The 19602-nt window shown below is 39.7% G+C and overlaps 1 protein-coding gene across 1 annotated transcript in view; it reads left to right on the top strand.

The window, feature by feature from the left end:
- The first annotated feature begins 609 nt into the window (after positions 1-609).
- Positions 610-19602, top strand: part of atad2b (ATPase family AAA domain containing 2B) — an 86358-nt gene continuing 67365 nt past the window's right edge. The window contains exons 1-19 of the mRNA XM_008398289.2: positions 610-829; positions 6155-6321; positions 6494-6525; positions 6633-6780; positions 7005-7104; positions 7231-7360; positions 8565-8720; positions 8821-8896; positions 9012-9113; positions 9430-9541; positions 10113-10228; positions 10395-10569; positions 10824-10912; positions 11471-11630; positions 12733-12823; positions 13026-13337; positions 14580-14730; positions 15309-15495; positions 15613-15798. Of these exons, the coding sequence (XP_008396511.1) occupies positions 731-829; positions 6155-6321; positions 6494-6525; positions 6633-6780; positions 7005-7104; positions 7231-7360; positions 8565-8720; positions 8821-8896; positions 9012-9113; positions 9430-9541; positions 10113-10228; positions 10395-10569; positions 10824-10912; positions 11471-11630; positions 12733-12823; positions 13026-13337; positions 14580-14730; positions 15309-15495; positions 15613-15798 (2589 nt within the window). The 5' untranslated portion in view covers positions 610-730. The remainder of the gene's footprint in view (positions 830-6154; positions 6322-6493; positions 6526-6632; positions 6781-7004; positions 7105-7230; positions 7361-8564; positions 8721-8820; positions 8897-9011; positions 9114-9429; positions 9542-10112; positions 10229-10394; positions 10570-10823; positions 10913-11470; positions 11631-12732; positions 12824-13025; positions 13338-14579; positions 14731-15308; positions 15496-15612; positions 15799-19602) is intronic.

The following is a 19602-nucleotide window of genomic DNA, read 5'->3' as shown; positions in this document are numbered from 1 at the left end:
AAGTCTCCCTCACACTCTGAAATGACAATTGGTTCATACTTCTCTAAAATATGTTGCTATCAATGCCCCTTGTATGTCTTTTTGCAACACTTTTGGATGACACTTTTTCCTTCAACCTAACTTTCCAATAATATGATTGCTCACAGCACTCTGAACGGACAACGTATTCATCAATTCAGCAGTCTTAACTATGTGTAATTATATTACATACATTTTGTTGCTTTTTATTTACATTTTCAGAGAAACCCAATTTGTGATTTTCATTAGCCACATGCTACACCTACTTGAAAAATAAGTAGAAAAAATAAGTAGACATATTTCACAACTCGTGTAATAATTGCATATAAGATGTGACTTTCCCCTTTTAAACTCAAGTACTAAAATAAGAAGTTTTAGATTATATACTTATTTATTGAGATGCAGGAGGAAAGCTTGAGTGTCACTCCAAAACTGTGAGGTGTGTGTTTATTGGACCACTTTTTTCTGCAAGTGTCAACCAAAAGCGTGTTTTTTATGTTAAAATATTTATTGTCTTTTTTGTGGGGATAGTAGCCCTGCCAGAAAATAATAATAATAAAGGCACCTGCCAGAAGGACTCACAGCCGCTTGGGAGGGAGCAGATAGACCGGGAGATAGACAGGGAGAAATGGCGCCTCGATGCTGCGCTCACTGAAGCAGTGTTTGGAGCCGGTTGGAGAGATTCGGTGAAGACAGTTCAAAGGAGAGAAACATGGAGAAGACGAGGAAGAGCCCCCGGACACGGAGCGGCGCCTTCATCTCCTCCAGGACGCGATCGTCATCGAGAAAAGAGAGAAACTCAGAGGAACATGTAAGCCGGTCTCTGTTCTTTTACCGGGCGAGCTAGCTGGCTCTGCTAGTTGGCTAAGTAGCTGTAGCCCTGGCCTCAAGCTGATCCCATGGATGTCTTATTTACAACAAGATACGAGCAGCAGTTGCACTGACACCCACACAGTGACACAGACAAGAATTAACACTAGTAAATGCAACCAGTCGTGTGCGTGTCATTAGCCTCAAACTTATTATGAAGCTGTTAAAATACAAGCTAGCGACATTAACTCCTGGCTAGCTCCAAGTTGAGTTCCCTTTGTGTTTGGCAATTTTGCCCGGCTGACTTGTTTCACCGTTGTCATCAAAACTCAGTTCTTCAAATAGAGCAATTAAGCTAAAAAACCATTGCTTCAACTTCGACCCTATTATGTGGAACGAGCAGGATAGATGTTTAGTTGACTGCTGAAGGATAAAGCCTTATTTAAGCTAGCGTTGGTTGGGAAATGGCTAGCCTTAGTTAGCTTACAGTGGGGGGAAGGGATCAGGTCCACAACAGTTGGCTGGCTCAGGTCCCGTATTTAGCATGTCTGAACTTGGTGAACTATTTTTTATTTTTATTTTTATTATTGTTAATAACCTCAAGGGCCGTGGGACAGGCAATTCCTGAAGTACACGTTTCAAACCCCAAAACAGTCAACTTTGTGCCCAGTAATGCAGTGCTGCTCTGGCAAACTTTAAGTTGAGCTCTTAAGTTTGCGTCCATCTTTCAGCCTTTTGTCTCAGAGTGTAAACATTGAACACCGCAAGCCTGAAGATCCTTCATCTATGTTCCACACAGCATTAGAAAACATAAATAGGGAGGAGAAAAGGTATAGTTCTCTTTACGGATCGGCTTTTTTATGAGTTTCTTTGTGAATGTTAAACTATTGCTTGACGTCTGCATAGTGTATTTGTTTCCAGAAGTTTCAGTGTGATCTACATATATATATAAAAGTTTGAAAATACCCTTCTTTGACAATATTGGCTTTAAACAAACAACCTTTTTGGGGATTTGAATGTGCTTGTCATATTGTGTGAACTTCTCTGAAGAGCTCTTTGTTTGGTCGCTGTGTTTTATGAAATGAATAACATGCTATGTGTGGTAATAAAGCTGGAACACTGTCCTCCGCTACGCTGCTTAGTGTAGATACCTCTGCCAAATCTGTGATCTGTTCTTCAGAGCCCACCATCCTCCATGTTTTCAGATTGCTCCCTGCTCCAGCCACCTTGATTAAAATGAATAGGCCATTAACAGACTTCTGCATAACCTGATGGCATGCTGGGGAGGTAATGTAGTCTTTTGAATTAGCTCTGTTGGAGCATTGAGGCATGAATGTCATTAATTTTAGACTTTTAATGACTTAATTGATCGTTTCTTCTCTTTTTTCCCCCTTTGTGGAGCGTTGACACTAAACATCCACTTCAGTAATTTGAAGAAATAATTCACCGTTTGAATTTATTGCAGATTTTATCTAATCCACATGGGGTCAAAATGATATGCAGCAGTTCGTATATGCGAATCCACCCTAATTTAATATTTCTTTAAATGTTTCTGCTCAAGATGCTTCCTGTAGCTATCAGCAAGGCCATGGATAATTCTTGCTTAGGTAATTATAATTATAATTAATTATAATTAATAATCATAATTATCTTATGCTAAGATAATTCTTGACCACTCTGCAGCTACCAAACATGGTATTGGCAGTATGGTGATGAGGGCTTGTTTCCATGCCAGTTGTACCGGTGAAGTTCGTGGAGGAATGAATCTTTCAAGCTTTACGTTCCGACACAATGTAGTTCAGGCCTATATACTGTTGATTATTTGTAGACTATAAAAAAAAATGCCAGGTCTATTCCAGTGAAACAACCCATTTAAATAAACGCCACCAAATCTGCCAAGGAGAGTGGGCAAACATCCATCCAGAAATATGCCGGAAATTTGATGGTGGCCATTAAAAAGTGTGTGATTTCTCCGCAACCTTCTGGGGAATATTAAACAAAATGTCATTTGGTGGAGGATATTTTAGCCTATGTGGATTAAAAAAAAAATTACGATAAATTCAAACATTTCTCCCAGTTTCTTTTTTTTTTTAGATCAATAAAGTTGCTAGTTGTACACCTTGTTTAAAAAAAAAAGAAAAAAAAAACTATTTGGGAAGTAATTGCCCCAAAACTAAAATAGGACAAACATTTCTTCCTGTGATTGCACAGTTTCCCATAACAGCTGTGAGCTATGCTTCCACTATCAGTAGTGAAGTTGAACTTGTAAAGATCATTGTCAGTGCTGTTCTAGTGCCATTTGGTCAAATACTGTAATTTAGTTTACAGTGAAAAGAATATTACATTAATAAGTTGGCAGATAGTCAAACGTTAGTAAATTGGAATGACTCAATTCATGCTGACAACAGTTTATAAAATGTTGGGTTTTAAATTTGATCAGTGTGAGACATCTGTGTTACAAACTATCTTTGTCATATTGTTTTTGCAAAAACATGACTTGAGCGCTCTTGAAAAAAAACCTTCAACATATTTTTCTGTGGTAACCTTGTCAGTGTTGGGTAAAAGTCAACATCCAGCTCCCTCCTGTAGTTGACAGCGACTCTGTTCCAGACAATAGAATAAAAAAATACCTTCTCTGGAGGTTGCTCAGCATCACCAACGTCTACTCACAACTGCAGACAAGGTCCAAATTGTCTACTGATGACAAGCAAGCCACAATGAAGTTTATCAAAACCAAGAGAACAGTTGTCTTGCACATCTACCCTTTCGCTCCCCAACTGACAGCAAGCACTAAGATGTCTCTACTCTCCAAGAAACCAAAAATGAAAGATCTTTTACGTCCAATTCATGCAAAAGATGTTAAATAATTATCAAGCAGAGCTTACTCCACCCCTATCTGTTAATAAAGGACATTGGTGTCTTCACACAATCTGCGTATACCACACAGAAGCCAGAAGAAATGCAGGTCCTTTTACATTCAAATGGAAAATGAAACATTCCTTAACCAAAAGCTTATTAGTGGACCTGATTTGAGCAACTTTCTGTCAGGAGTGCTGAGTGCTTTTGTAAAGAGCCCATACCCCAGATGGCTAATGTACAGCAAATGCATCGCTTTATTGTGCATAAAGACCACATAGATTTTTTTTGTTTCTTATTTGTAGTGTGAGGACACTGACATTTCTAAAACCATAGCCAAGTTTAGAATGGAAGTCCTCATGTTTGGAAATAATCATTTGCTGTTGCCATTTACTGTATAAGAAGAGCATCACAACAAGATGAACAAGAACACAAGATGGTTCATTGAGCATCGGTTGAATGTTGGTGACATCGGTTGCTACACCAGAGGAATTAACTGAACTGCTTGCAAGAACACAAAACAAGTTTGTATCCTGCAACTTCACAAAGTAGCATCAAACTTTCGATACTGAGCATCCTGCTAAGGACTTAAAAAGACTCTCTCTCTCTGTTTAGAGAAGCATAAGACTCTGTTGGATCCTACTACCTGATAACTTCACTTATGTAAGAAGCGAAACCAAACCATTCACATGTAGGGCAATGTTGTTAACAGTCAATAGTCTCTATGGCCCTTTAGGCTTTGTTGCTCCCATAATAAGTCGGGGCTAAACATTGCTAAGAGAACTGGTTTTTGGTGAAGGAGACTGAGAAGTACCCTTATCCTCTGAAAGACGGAGGCTAAGGGTGCATCTGTTTCTGGGTGTCATAGAACGACACTTTGCAAAATCTTGAAAACCCTCAAATACCAACATGCCACCACCCGGACTAACAGGATGGGAGCTTTTCAGTGAGACACCAAACAGCCAAAAACTCACAAGCCAAAGTAATCGTCATTAAAGCTACCCAACAAGATGCCTACAATGAGAGACGTTGAAAAAATCTTACAGAAGAAACGGATGAACACGTAACGCACTCAAAAAGCTGAATCCCTTGGTCGAACTCATGCAACAAGAGGCAAGCTCAGACGGCGAGAAACACTCTCTTACTGCTACACTACTTTTTGTCACTTCAACGAACAAGTGGCTCATCAAGGGAGACGCATAAGTAAAGGAGCTGTCCGTAGTGCTGGATGTCGGACAGTCCAGTTCAGCTCACACAAGCAATGTTACCAACATGGAGAGTGAATGATGGTTCTGCTCCATTTGAGAAGTTTTCACCAGGACAATTGATTGGGGGGAAAATAAAGAAGAAGAACAAAAAAAAAAAAACAGAAGAATGTTAAACACTTTGCTGATACCTTTTGGAAAAGGTGAAAAGAATATTTGTCCACCGTTCAAAGTCATGCAAAGTGGACTGAAACCAGACCTGATGCCAGGGGAGAAGACGTAGTCCTGGTCAAGGACACCAGTGCCAGCAGGAACGAACGGCCCGTGGGGCTACTAATGTAACATTTCCCAGCAGAGATAAGAAAGTATGAACTATATAAGATGTGACTGATAAATTGTTACTTGGACCAGTTTCAGAGATTATTATTATTTTGCTTGCAGAGACGGAGTCAAACTTCCTTCATGTTAAATGACCTGATATGTTTGAGTAGGTTGTGTTGGCTTTTGTAATGCTGTAAAGTGATTATATTAAGCAGGGAGTGCGACATATATCTACTTTGAGTTGAAACAAGTTACATCAGCAAGTTGACAAATTAGTACACAGTTGGCAAATTGTATGACTGAATTCATGCTGAGAATGGTTTAAATATATTGGGTTTGAAATTTGATCAGTGTGTGGCACGTGTGTTGTAAACAATTTTTGCCATGTTGTTTTTGCTGAAACATGACCGAGTGAGCGCTCTAGGCAGCAAACTGTCTTTGGCTCATATTTCTCTGGTTACCTTGTCAACCAGAATTTAGGCAGTTTGGAGAAATTAACCAGCACACAAACACTCTCAATGGACTTGTTGCGATTTTTACCTTTGAAAACTTTTGGTTTTGTAAGTATCAGATGACACTGAGACATTTTAATGTTTTTTTTTTTTTTTTTTTTCTTTGGTTCATAAAATGTAAAGAATACTGGTTAGTAATGTATCTCTCTTTCTGTTACATTTCAGTTACAAAACCACTTTGAATGTAGCAAGTTTTTTACCTTGTAATGTATTTTTTTTACCTCCCTGTTGTTTCAACTACAATAAATCAATTTGCAAAAGAACTTCAGTTGTTCGATTGCTGTCTAGCTACACACTTGTCACTTGTGAGGACAACACAATTGGCATTCTTCCTTTTCTAAGCCCTTTTGCCTGAAGTTGTTCTTCCAAGTCTTGTGCTCTCTCCTTCGCTTCCTGCTCAACTTTCTTTTTTTCTCTGTGTTTGCACAACAGAAGGAGCCCAGCAGTGATGCGAGCAGTCCCAACAGCCCACGGTTGGCACCCCCTGCCAAACGAACGCGCCGGCAGACGGCCTCCGAGCCAAGCTCCAGTGACACTTCGCCGTCCCCTCAGGCAAAGGGCCAGAGGGTCAGCTGGGGCTTGCCAACCTACCGCACCCGGTCAGTGGCTCGGATTTGTTTATTGTGAATTAATTTTCAACTTAACGTCCAACCGGCTTTTTGTTAAAACTCCTAAAAGCGAGAACACAAATTATTATTTTTATTACTCCCCTTCCTCCCTCCCAATCTTCAACAGATCTCATACTTTTTTTATTATGTGTTCTTTTTCCAGGCTGTCTTCTCGCATAATGCAAAATGGACACGGTAATTCTGTTTCTTTTCTTTCTTTGGCTTCGTGGATTGAAAAAAAAAAAAAAAAGAAAATCAAATAACGAAAACAAACAAATCTTTTGAATCTTTCGACGCTGCAGCGCAAAGGAATCACAGGAGCGATGAGAGCGGAGGGGCTGATCACTCCCGAATGAACGGCCACGTGGAGCTGAAGAGGAGCTGCCGGGTGAGGAAGAGCCAGTTCCAGCACCTCAATCAGAGCCTGCTGTTCGACCAGCTGGTCAACAGGTAGCTGGAAATTGTACTTTTGCCTTTTGCAAATCTTTGCGTCAGACAACGGAGAAGCCATAAACGATAACGACGCAAACACATTGTGTGTCGTGTGAAGAATGAGAAACTTAGAACATGAAATAAAACTTTTGAGTTCAGGGCTGGGATATTTGCTGTATTTAAGCCCTATAATATGCTTAGTGTTTGCCATTCACCGTTTGCTTCTGTCTGCCTGTGTGAAGCACCGCCGAGGCCGTTCTGCAGGAAATGGACAACATCACCAGCATCAGGCAGAATCGTGAGCTGGAGCGACTTCGCATGTGGAACGGAGAAACGGAGGAGGTGAGCGGAGCTCACAGCAACAACCAAAAAAAAAAGAAAAAGCACAAACCGAGACTGTAACGTGAACACACGTGGCTGCACTTATTGATTTTATTTTTATTTATTTATTTATTTTGCTTCTTTCAGGAAAATATGGACATGTATTCTCGGGTGAAGCGCCGGAAATCGATGCGTAGGAGCACTTTCAACATGCCTGCGCACCACAAAGTCATGAGCAAGGATGAGGAAGAAGAGGAGGAGGAAGAAGGGACAGAAGGTACATCCAAAGCTTTGCTTCTCGAAATATTGCAAATTTTAAGCCCTGTATTAAAGGCATGAAAGTTTTATGCGCCGCTTTTTAACATTTTTTTATATACAATAAAAACAAAGTAGCACTCAATGGAAGCGACGCATAAAAGACGACAGAGCCAAAATTGTGACGGCAGCAGCAGTCTTCACTGTGAATGTTAAGAAATGAAGAATTGTCAAAGTTGGCTACTTTCAGAACCAGCGAGGCATGGATAAATGCAGTCAAAAATGTACGAATCTTTTCAAAATGGAAACCGCTTTGTTTCTGACTTGTTGAGACCAGAAATTAAATCTTCTAGTGGCATCGGCGGATCAAAACTTTTAAATTTCCCACAAAATTCTGAGTGGGGCATCACTGGTTTTCTCACATAAAGCAGAACGGACCCAGAACTGGCATAACGTAATTTCATCTTAGAGTAAGAGGTTTTAGATTCTCATCTAGAGCTGGTTAAATTCAGTCCAAATTCCTTACCTTGAATCAGATGCTAAGTTCAGCGTCATGTCAACAGGCCTCAAAGTGGGCATTGCAAAAAAAATATTTTAGATATTTTTAGATTTTGAATGCCCCGCGACAGACTGGCGACCTGTCCAGGGTGACCCCGCCTCTCGCCCGGAACTTTAGCTGGAGATAGGCACCAGCAACCCTCCCGACCCCACTAAGGGACAAAGGGTGTAAAGAAAATGGATGGATGGATAGATTTTGAATAAAAAATTAGTATTTAGCAACATTAGCTAGTTGCAATGTCTGGCAGTATTTTGTTACAGGACTTACAGAACCTTGTCTTATCTATAAATCTTGTTTCTAATTTAATAGCTTTTGTGTCCTAAAATTCTACTATCGTATCAATTTAAAAGTAACGGAGGCTTTGTCCGTGCAAATGTTGGAAAACCTTTGTTTTGTGATGCTTTGATTCGACTAGATCTGCTTGTACCCCAAAGAGGCATGGTACTGGCAGTGGAAGCAGGTTTCACTTTTGCTTTGTTGCCATGTTTGGTCTGTGTGATTTAGCAAAGGCAATCAGCAGCAGCAGCTTCATTTTGGATTTTGCTCATAAAATGTCAATAAGGAGGAATCTCCCTCTTTTCGCTGCTTTGTCTTTTGGAGTTACTGGCACTGCATTCTCACATTTGAGTCTTATTTGAAGTTCGTAAGCATCACTACTTGCTTTCAGAGTCGAACGGCGAAGAAGAGGAGGAGGAGGACGACGCAGAGGATGACGACGAAGACGATGAAGGGGATGAAGCTGAGGAGGCGGGGGAGGAAAACGACAGGCCGTACAACCTGAGACAGCGGAAGACGGTGCAAAGATACGAAGCGCCACCGATTGGTACTTAGTCTCTCGCGTTTTCGAACCTCGGCTTTTTCATTTTTGGTCGCCTCGCTGGTTTGTTGTCTAACCGGCGGTCGCGTTGTGTTTGCCTTCTCAGAGCCTGTGAACAGAAAACAGAGCAACCCGTCGCTTTTTGACACCCACAGATCCCCAGCAAGAAGAAGCCATATTAGGTGGGCTGGGATTTATTTCCAATATAAGATCAATGTATTTAGCAGCGTATCATTAAAACGAATAAAACTCCTGCATGTGAAGCGGTTTTAGATGAGGTTTGTTGTATTTTTCCAGAGTGAAGAAACATGCCATCCACAGCAGTGACACCACCTCATCATCTGATGAAGAACGCTTTGAGCGAAGGAAAAGCAAGAGCATGACTCGGGCCAGGAACAGGTGTCCACCATCGCGTTCTTCTTCATAGCTTTTTATCTTCGTTTCTCTGTACCGTGGTTTTTCATTTTAGCGTAACAAAAACACTTTGTGTCAAAGGCTGGAGTTTTTGATCGCTGTTTTTTTGTTTTTTTTGTTCGTGTTATATTTCAAACCACGGCTATAATCAGTGTAAACTAATTCGGGAACATTAAAATTTTATTTCAAGTTTTGTTTTCCCCTCTAATTGTCTTTCAAGCAGATCGGTTTTTTTTTAGTTACATTTTTCCCACGTAGGTAAAAAAGAAACAAACTTATAACAGGCAATTTATCTCGACAGATGTTTACCCATAAACCTGACGCCTGACAGCTTGTCCAGCGGCGTGCTGCGGGACAGAGTTAAAGTGGGCACCAGCTTGGCTGATGTGGACCCCATGAGCCTTGATAATTCGGTGAGTGGAAATACTAACGAGCCAAACTCGGCTTTAATGTGGACGTTTAGATGAGCTGAGGTGTGCAGAGTCTTCTAATGGCATTCTTAGCCAGACTTTGTTCACATTTTGTCATTGTACAGCCACAAACCTGACTTTTCATGTGATAGGCCACATTATTGGGAAGTGAAAGGAAAACAATACATGGAAAACGAATACATGTGCATATAGTTTCAGGCCTCTTGGAAACGCTTGCTCTCTAATGAAATAAAAATGTCTACGCATGACATGCAAACTCTGTAGACAAAAACGAACTCTACGTCTCACTCCGTGCCCATTATAACACACGGTGGTGGCAGCATGAGACTGTGGGAAGCTTTACTTCAATGAGGAGAGAAAATGTCAGTTTTATGGGAAGATGAAGGAAGAAGTTTCAGTTTTTACATCTTCTGTTTTTTCTATAGTAAAATTCGACACACGACAAAATGTGGGTGAAATATTTGCATTAAAAACATTTTTTATTTTAAAGCTATATGTCATTTTCCTTCCACTTTTCCATGTGTTGCAATATGTATATTTGTCTTTTTCTTAGGTGAGGTTCGACAGTGTGGGCGGCCTCAGCAATCACATCCAGTCACTAAAGGAGATGGTGGTGTTCCCTCTGCTTTATCCTGAGGTCTTTGAAAAATTTAAGATTCAGCCTCCCAGGTGAGAGGAACTCAAAAAAAAAAGAATTGCTCAGTCATTATTTTTTGATGAAATGAACTCAGAGGAGGGAGTTTATAAAACTGAAGTAGATTTATAAAATAAAAAAGCTACAATAATTTGTATTCTTTCCACCTTTTTTCTTTCTTTTCTTTTTTTTTTTTTTTAGAGGGTGTTTGTTTTACGGACCCCCAGGAACAGGAAAGACCCTGGTTGCGCGGGCTCTTGCCAACGAGTGCAGTCAGGGAGAAAGGAAAGTCGCTTTTTTCATGAGGAAAGGAGCCGACTGCCTCAGCAAATGGGTCGGAGAATCAGAACGGCAGCTACGCCTCCTCTTTGATCAGGTCGGTTACATTTCTGTACTGTGATTTCAGATGGACCAGCAACAACACAGCAGTCTCGTTTAGCCGACTGTCTGGATGTTATCACATGAATTAATTTCTGCTGTTGAGAAAAACCAAACCTCAGTACAATACACACAAACCCCCCACCCCTGCCCCCCAACTATTTAACAATGTTTCATTGTGTAAAATATGTACTAAAGTTTCTCCTTTTTGTTGTGTGTGATTTTTTTTTTATTTTTATTTTTTCCCCCAAGGCTTACCTGATGAGGCCATCAATTATTTTCTTCGATGAGATCGATGGTTTGGCTCCGGTTCGCTCCAGCAGGCAAGACCAGATACACAGGTAAAGCAAGCAGTTAGTAGTTTTTGTTTAGTTTGTAGTTTTTTGTTTAGTTTTACGACTCGGTACCACATTCCTTGATACATTTTATTTATTTATTTATATATTTTTTTACTTTTTAGCTTTTGATACTTTTTAGCTTTTTTGTCTTTTTAGATTAACATGCTTACTGTAACATTAATTCATAATTTTAATAAATCTGAATCTGAATATAAGACGACATGAATTGTCTGCATCCGTCAAAGATTTTAATGAGCGGCGTCATTATTTTCTTTACTGAACCATTTGAGTGCAGTGGGGGAATAATGCAAAACGATTTGTTTAGTTTGTCATTGTCATTTACAGCCAAATTTACTAAAAAACTTCCTTAAATTAGAAATGTACCACTCAGTTTTGTGGCAAGTTTCTAGTGTGCGTGTGTGTTTTTTTTTGTGTTTTTTTTTTGTTTTTTTTTTTAAGGTTTGACCTCTCATTACAGATTTTAGCCGAGTTTCATTTCCCATCGAAAACTATGATAATCTGCATTAAAATATTTTTCCTTGATTTCTTCCCCGTTCACAGTTCTATTGTGTCCACCCTCCTGGCCTTAATGGACGGCCTGGACAGTCGCGGGGAGATAGTCGTCGTTGGTGCTACAAACAGACTCGACTCTATCGACCCGGCACTCAGGAGGCCTGGACGCTTTGACCGGGAGTTTCTCTTCAACTTGCCAGACAAGAAGGTGAGGCTGCAGCAAAAAAAAACTTTGGATGCTTTAAAATGATGATTGCACATTTATTTGTACTCGGATGTTTTCTCAAATGGGGGAGGAAGCACACAAGATGTGTAATTCAGCATTTCAGAGTCTTCATTAGGCCTCTGCAGTTTCTTGGAACTTATGATTCAGCTACAAAGGGATAGACAAAAAAAAGAAGATTGAAAAGAAGATTGTTCTTGTAATTATTTTGAGGCGTTCCAAATTGCGTTCATGCTGTTAGATTTTGGCAAATGATGCGTGCTTGTACCCCTGTTTTGTAAAGTCAACCAGTATGAAATTGGCAGAAAAAGGAGCGGATGAGTCGGTTAGTTTTTGTGTGGGAACAGAAATAATTTGTACTTGGGTTTTATTGTTACAACATCTTAATATGTATTTTAATTTCTTTAGTAAATTTGTTTCAATTTTGTGATTTTATCACATTTTGTCATTTATATCTCTTCTTTTGTTCTTGTTCCTGAGATTGTTGGACATTTTATTGCTAATTTTATTTGTTTACATTTTTTTTTTTAAAGTGAACATTTTTCTTACCCTAATTATTGAACTTTACTTTAATACATTCATTTAAACTAAAGGTTCAACAAGAATTAATAAGAAAAATGTTGATTTTTTTTTTTTTTTTTTTTACAACAGTTCACATTTTAAGTTCAAATGCGATCATTTGAACAATGCTGATTTCAAAATTAGCCAAAATAATACTAATTTCATGTATACGTTTACCATCTTCCTCTCTGTTTTCATATAACTTGTTGATAACTGAGCTCACTTGATGTTTTCCGTCTGGTTCCACTACACCCTGCCGGGACGAAACTTGCTAAAAAATATTTTCTGCTGCTTTGAGAATCACTGGAGTAGATATTTCTATAATTCAAAAACATAACTCTTTCTCTAGTTTGGGGTTATTTTGTCTTTAAACCGTGTCATGCCTCCCTAAATTTTATGTTTGATGCTGCTGTGCATTTGTCGGTCATTAGGAGATGTTTTTACTTTTTGACATTAAGATGGATTTGCTTTGTTTTGCTGTATTTAATCATTGCTGCTGTTTTATTTTATTTTTTTCTGACTTAAGGCCAGAAAGCAGATCCTGGAGATTCACACACGGGACTGGGACCCCAAACTGTCTGAGCCATTTCTGAATGAACTTGCAGAAAAATGTGTCGGTAAGAGTCACGCAGAAACACGAAGCAGTGTGTCGTCTGAAGTGCCGATGCCAATATAAAAACGCCCAGGGTTAACACAGAGATCTGCAGAGCGCATTATAGAATTTTATCAAACTGACGCTGGAGCAGTCAGGGGGTATAATCAAGCCAAAATACGAGAGGGAGAGGGAATAATTGACTGTTTATGCGCCTTTTCTTCCAGGCTACTGTGGTGCTGACATCAAAGCACTTTGCACAGAGGCAGCCTTGATGGCGTTGCGCCGCCGATACCCGCAGATCTACGGCAGCAGTGTCAAACTGAAGCTGGACGTGGCGTCCATCGTCCTGGGGCCCGGCGACTTCAGCAAGGCGATGAGGACGATCGTCCCGGCCTCCCAGAGGGCCCTGGCTCCCTCGGGCCGGGCCCTGTCCCCCACCCTCATGCCCCTGTTGGGCTGCTCCTTCTCCTCGGTGCTGACAACTCTTCTCAGAGTCTTCCCCCACGCTCAGTGTACTGACAGGGACAACCTGCACGGTAAGAACGGGCCAGATTTTTTTTTGCCGCTGCGCTGCTGCTCCTCCTCCTCCTGAAGCGCCTCGTTTTCTCCTGCCGCCCATCTCAGTCGTCGGTTGGGTTTCCCGTCGGCGTGTTGTTGGATTTGATTATCTCCGTTTTCCCAACCTTATTACCACAGCTCTTTGTATCGCCCTCCCACTCTGATCATATTGTGCGCGCGTTCGCCTCACTTCCCTCTAAAGGTGGTGCCGTGGAGACCGAAAACCTCATCATTGTGTGAGCACAGTAACTCTCAACCCTCCAACCCCCTGCCCCATGTCCACAAAGGGGCATTTACAGCATAATTAGGCTTAATGGAAAACTTCACCAGCTGGGAGTCGTTTCTTCAGGAAGTTGAACTTGTTGCGCCAAAATATGGCTACGGCTGCAACTGCCGATTATTTTCGTCATTGATTATTCAGACAATGAATCGATTGTCGGATGAAAAAAAGTTTGGCACATTCTACTTATTTTTCATTGAATCCTTTTTTATACAATATAAGAAATGCAATGAAAAATAAACAAATAATTCAATCATTTAGTAACAGGTACAAGCACTGCTTTGTTCCTACAGCAATTTCTCTTTTTAATATCGGGACAAGGTACAGGACTCGCATCTGATTGTTGGTGTATTTCTGTTCCATACATCACTGATGTCAGCTGGCTGTACTCATCCCATTATGTATTAATTTACATTTGATGCATTTTTGGTATGTTTTATTAATTTTATTTTTGTCATTATTTTTAACTTTTGATACTTTGTCTTTTAGTTGTTGTACTTGCTGTAACATTAATTGCCCATTTTGAACATGAATAAATCTTGATATGAATTTCTTTTTAAGTAAGAAAGTGAGCATTTTATTGCCTAAAATGCAATAACGTGGCATTCCTTCAGTGAGCCGGGTGGAGCTTAAATATATTTACAGACAGAAGTGTTTTTATCTTAGATGCGTTAATCGTTTACTTAATTAGTTGACGATTTCAATAATCAATTCATCCAGTTAATCGCTTCAGCCCTAAAAATGGCACAAATGCCTTGCGTAGAGTTTGCTTTTCGAGAATCTTTGTGTCTGTCGACTCTCCTGTTAATTAAAGGTCTTTGTTAATGTCAAAGTTAGAGCATTTCTAATAAAAAGCGCCTGTAGAAGCAAACTTGTGGCTTATAAAAGCGTGTTTCCTGCACACAAACGGTTCTTTAAGCAGTGTTCTTCTCTATGACAGCCGGCGACAATCAACTGCTTGAAGAGGACTTTTACAGCGACGACGACAATGAGGATGGCTCCGCCTCCATTTACGAAGTTCCGCCTTCTGCATCCCCAAAGAGTCACCTCTTCTCTTCTGCAATGCACAGACCCTTTCTCCACTTCTCCTCGTGAGTTTGACGAGAACCACTCTGTTAATGCATCTTTATTTGCTTTTTGTTTTTTGTTTTTTTTAAACCGGACATCTGCTGTAATTGTCGTGAGCAGTCAAAGCTGCACTGACAAGAAAGAAGTTTGTTTATTCTCCTGACTTAAAAACAAGCAGTGTGGCATGTTTCGGAATGTCTCGAGATATTTTTGTGTTTATCGTTTGAGTTTCCCGCTTTATGTGAAAAGACATGAAGTTTAAATCTTAAACGGCAAGTTATGAGAGGCTTAAGCACAAGAAATCGAAACGCGCATATTTTCAAGTTACTTATTTGATGCAAAAAGTCGAGAAAATGGCAAATGTAACATTTCCAATCATACTGTCAGTTTACATATTTTTGATCATCAATAACTGAAATTTATCAAGACGATGTATCAAACAAATTTCTCACGATACATGATAATCGTGAGACCCTATTGAAGACGTGTAAATACTTTTGATTAGTAAAAAAAAACCCAACAAAAATCTAAACGCCTGCAGCAGGTTGCTCTGTTTTCCTGAGTTCCTGCAGAAAACTCTACAATGTCATGTTGTTTGCAGCTCTTCACTCCAGCAGCCCACAGCGTACCGGCCCCGCCTGCTGCTGGCAGGGGCCCCGGGTTCTGGACAAAGCTCCCACTTGGCTCCTGCCTTGCTCCACCACCTGGACAAGCTACCAGTGCACCGCCTGGACTTGCCCACCTTGTACTCCGTCAGCGCCAAGACGCCGGAGGAGTCCTGCGCTCAGGTAAAAAAAAAAAAACAAAAAAAAAAAAACAATCTCGACCTGGAAAATAGTTATTGTTTTGTTCAGTTTGTTGACATTTAGCCTCGACGGACTTCAGCTTTGTTTCTCTGTTTGTAGGTTTTCCGTGAGGCCCGTCGAAGTGTTCCCAGCGTGGTGTACATGCCTCATATCTCAGAGTGGTGGGACACGGTGAGCGACACTGTGAAGAGCACCTTCCTCACCCTGCTGAACGATGTGCCCTCCTTCAGCCCGGTCCTCATCCTCGCAACCGCCGAGACTCAGTACTCCAAGCTGTCAGAGGAGGTATATGTTTTTAGTCTAAAAATCAACTTGGTTTTGAACGTACATAATTATTTGGCCAAATCCAAAAAGTTGAACAAGCAAGGAAAAATTGCAGAAAAGGTTTAAAATGTCATAAAAAGGCACAAGGTCATCTCTGGTCAGGCAACAGAAGGGGTTTAATTAGGTCTGAGGTTTGACAGCCTGAAGTCTTGACCCTAAGCCACCTTCTCTGTATAGAAAACCTCAGGCAGGCTGGAGGCCTCCCATCTGTTTTTGTCGCAGTGCGTTCCTGTGCGCCTGGTGTTTTGGCGAATCCTTGTCCAAGCTAACGTAGGCAGTCGGGAAGATTCTTTATGTTTTTGACCAATAAGCATTGAGGGCGTTTCAATCATAAACCTCCCAGTTCTAGTTTTAACTTTTATTTTTTTGTATTTTTTATGGCTCTTTTTATGCTTCTTTTGAACTTTTTGCAATGTCCATTTTTTTTATTATGATTGAAATATTTCAGTAAGATTTTGGTTTTATAGATGCAGACAAATCTAATCTAAAACTTGATCTGAAAGCATTTATTTGGGGATGGTTTGTCTAAGCCTTATGTAGAAAATAATGTTTCTTCTTTGGATTCTTGGAAGTTTGAACATATGATGGAGCTTTAGGGCCACACTAAGAAAAGAATTTTAAAAAATGAAATTACGAGCATAAAGTTATAGAATTACAAGATTAAAGTTTTAATATTACAAAACAAAGTCAAAATAATACAATATTAAAGTTGTAGCATTACGGGAATAGCTATAAAGTTAGGACTTTATTCTCAAAATACTGTGACTTTACTCTGCTCTCATATCATTTTGACTTTGTTCTCGTAATATTTTGACTTTATTATTGTAATTTTATGATTTTATTCTCATAATGATATTTATTTTATTTTATTTTTTATCAGAATGGTCCTAGTTCTCCATCATGCGAACATGTTTTAGTCGGTGTTTTGTCTTTTACGAACTCTAGGCTCACCAGTGCAAAAAGTTAGACAGTGAGACTCCATCCATCAGACTGAATGTCCTATCAGTACGCAAACTGTCATTATGCTCGAAATACTTCGGCGAGCAATTATTGCATCATTAAAAATCTTCTTGAAGAGTTTTTTTAGTCTATATCCAGCACCCTAATGATGTCCAAACTCTGCTTCTCTTTTATACTTCGGCATATTTTTCGTCAGCCTGGTTGTTTTTCTGCTGGCTCTCACGTTGGCACAATAATTCTTCAGTCATTTTGCATCCATACCCAGCCAAGCATAAGTAATTTATTATAATTAAAATAATAGTGTTTGTATATAATCAGCAACTGCTGCTGATTTAAAATTCTCAATTAAACTTCAGGCTGTTTAGTGAAAATCAACATTCGGTCTAGAGTTTTTAAAGGTTAGATGAGCACAGCAGTGCTATGATGCAAGTGTTTCTACATCCTGTTTTTTTCTTTTTGAGCGTAAAACTGGAATATTTAATACTTGAAATCATCATTGATTTGAGGGCTGCAGAACTTTCTGAATTTTGCTTTTCAGCAATTTTCCTTTTTTTTTTTCTTCTTTTTTTTTAACCCAATAAATCGAGGATTGCAGCAGTTCCACTGTGGACATGTTTCTCTCGTCGACACGCCTCGGTGGATTATGTTTTGAACCAAAATGGCCATTTTGATTGTTTTACACTCCAGCATCGAGAACACAGTGACAGCTGCTTCCTCAGCTCCAAACCGCAGCAGGGAAGCGGGCAGCGTCCCTCCAGAACCAAACGGACTCTACAGGCCGGGGTCCAGCTCTGTGGCCGCCCTGCTTCCCTGAGCAGCTGTCCATTCTGCTCAGACAGAGCTTCGTTTCTGTTGCAGCGCAATAAAATGAAAAAACATGAATCGTGATGCGGTAGCTGCAGCTGGAGAGACACGGTGTTGTATTTTTAGCACTTTTAGGTGTTTTTGCTTTGTAAGTCATACATGATCAGAAGCTTGTAGAAGGTAAATATCTGTCGGGTAGATTTGTCTCTTTTCTTTCTTATTTCCCTTAAGAAGGTTCATGAAACAAGGGATGCGCAGATTCCTTTTTTTCACTTCCGATACCAACATTTGAGATTTAGTATCAGCTTGTATCGATCCAATACAAAGAAACGGCGCTGAATTGACTTAATACATTTTTTCTTTTAAAAACCCATATATAAATGTACTGAATTACAAATGTATTTAATAACTCTGCACCAGTACGGCTCACTGAAATGCACCAAAAGCTTCTCAAGCTTGGTCAGACATGTTAAAACAACTTTAATTTGTTCAGTCAGTGTAATTAGGAGCATAACAGCCAATGGGAAACAAATAATAAAGAAACCGAGGCTGACGGAAACAGCAGGTTGACTACCTTGGTCAATTATGGGAAAAATAAACGTCAACAAACCCTTCAAGTGGTTCAGGAAGAACAATTAGGAATTCTAAATGTAATGTAACATAGATAATAAAGCATGATATTATAAAGCATAGAATTGAACTGAATAGATCTGTCCTTACGGATTCAGCACATTGTCACCAATATCCAATCTAGAATTTTTTTCAGTATTGGGGCCGATACAGATGATAGTATTGGATCAGTTCTTCTCTACATGAAAATCAAAGCTACAATGCAATAGAAGAAGAATTCAAGTTTTTGCTGCGTCACTTTAAGAAGAGTAGAATGTAACATGGAGATTTACGTCTCAGAATTCAACTCCTCCTTTAATAAGTTTAATTGAAGAAGATGGAAAAGGAAATAAATGTTTTCATGTCTTTCTGCCATAAGCGTTAACTATTTAAATTAGATGCGAGGGGGAAACATCACACCGTATTTCTTTGAGCGTAGTTGCCCTAAATAAGCATTTTGCTGTTTTAAAACAAAGACTTAACAAGGAGTTGACATTTCAAGCCGTCATTACCTTCTTATATTATCAACCAGCTTTTGGAAAACAACTTTTTCCTGTGTCTTCTCCCTGGAGAATGTAAATCCTTACCGTGGAGATTTCCCAAAAGACAGCCGTCATTTCCAAATCCTGCATGTTCCCTGACAGGGAGAGGTTGAAGGCTCAAATGAATAAAACATAACACATTTGAGGTTCTGCAGTCAGCCTTCCTGTTATCTGCTGAAAGTCTCTCTCACTCGCAGCATAAATAAACGGTGGCTATATCTCAGGGTGTCATCGAAAACACCGTTTGTCCAAGTAGACATCTTGGTTAAAATGCAGGATAATTTTGTTTGTTTTCACTCTCTCCGCTGCCCTTTTTTTTTTTTTCCCCCCCCACATTAGGTAAAAAAAAAAAATAGCTGTCCGCTTTATTCAGAATACATTTAAACATTTAGATGCTACAATGTTTTGCAGAGTTATCAGAAATCAGAACAAATGGAATTCATTTTTTTTCTTCAGCTTGCAGAGTTGTGTGAAGGGAGTTGGAGATGTTTTGAAACAAATCTGATAGTTTTCAGATGTCCAGATCAAGTAGCTTTGTGTTTTTTTTTGTGGCTTGGTCTCAGAAGAAGGCTAGAGAAATGCATCTTACTCAGCCTAGAAACTTTCTCCCAGAAATTTTTTTTTTCTTGTGAATTTTCATCTATTTTTAAGTTAGAACATATAATCCCTCCTGTGTTTCTGGTCTCAATTTTTTCTGCCAAAAACATGCCTCCATGGGATCGGTTTTTATTTATTTTTATGTTTTTTGGTTCTGACTCTCTTCACATTTTCAGAGCTCTGTAGAGTCAGTGTTGGGGAATGCATACTACTCAATAACGGTAAGCCAATATATGGCTTGAAAGGCAAATAA

Source organism: Poecilia reticulata, linkage group LG21, assembly GCF_000633615.1.
Source record: "Poecilia reticulata strain Guanapo linkage group LG21, Guppy_female_1.0+MT, whole genome shotgun sequence".
In the NCBI taxonomy this organism is placed as follows: Eukaryota; Metazoa; Chordata; class Actinopteri; order Cyprinodontiformes; family Poeciliidae; genus Poecilia; species Poecilia reticulata.
Note: the sequence above shows the minus strand (reverse complement) of the source record. Positions and strands in the feature narration are given on the sequence as shown.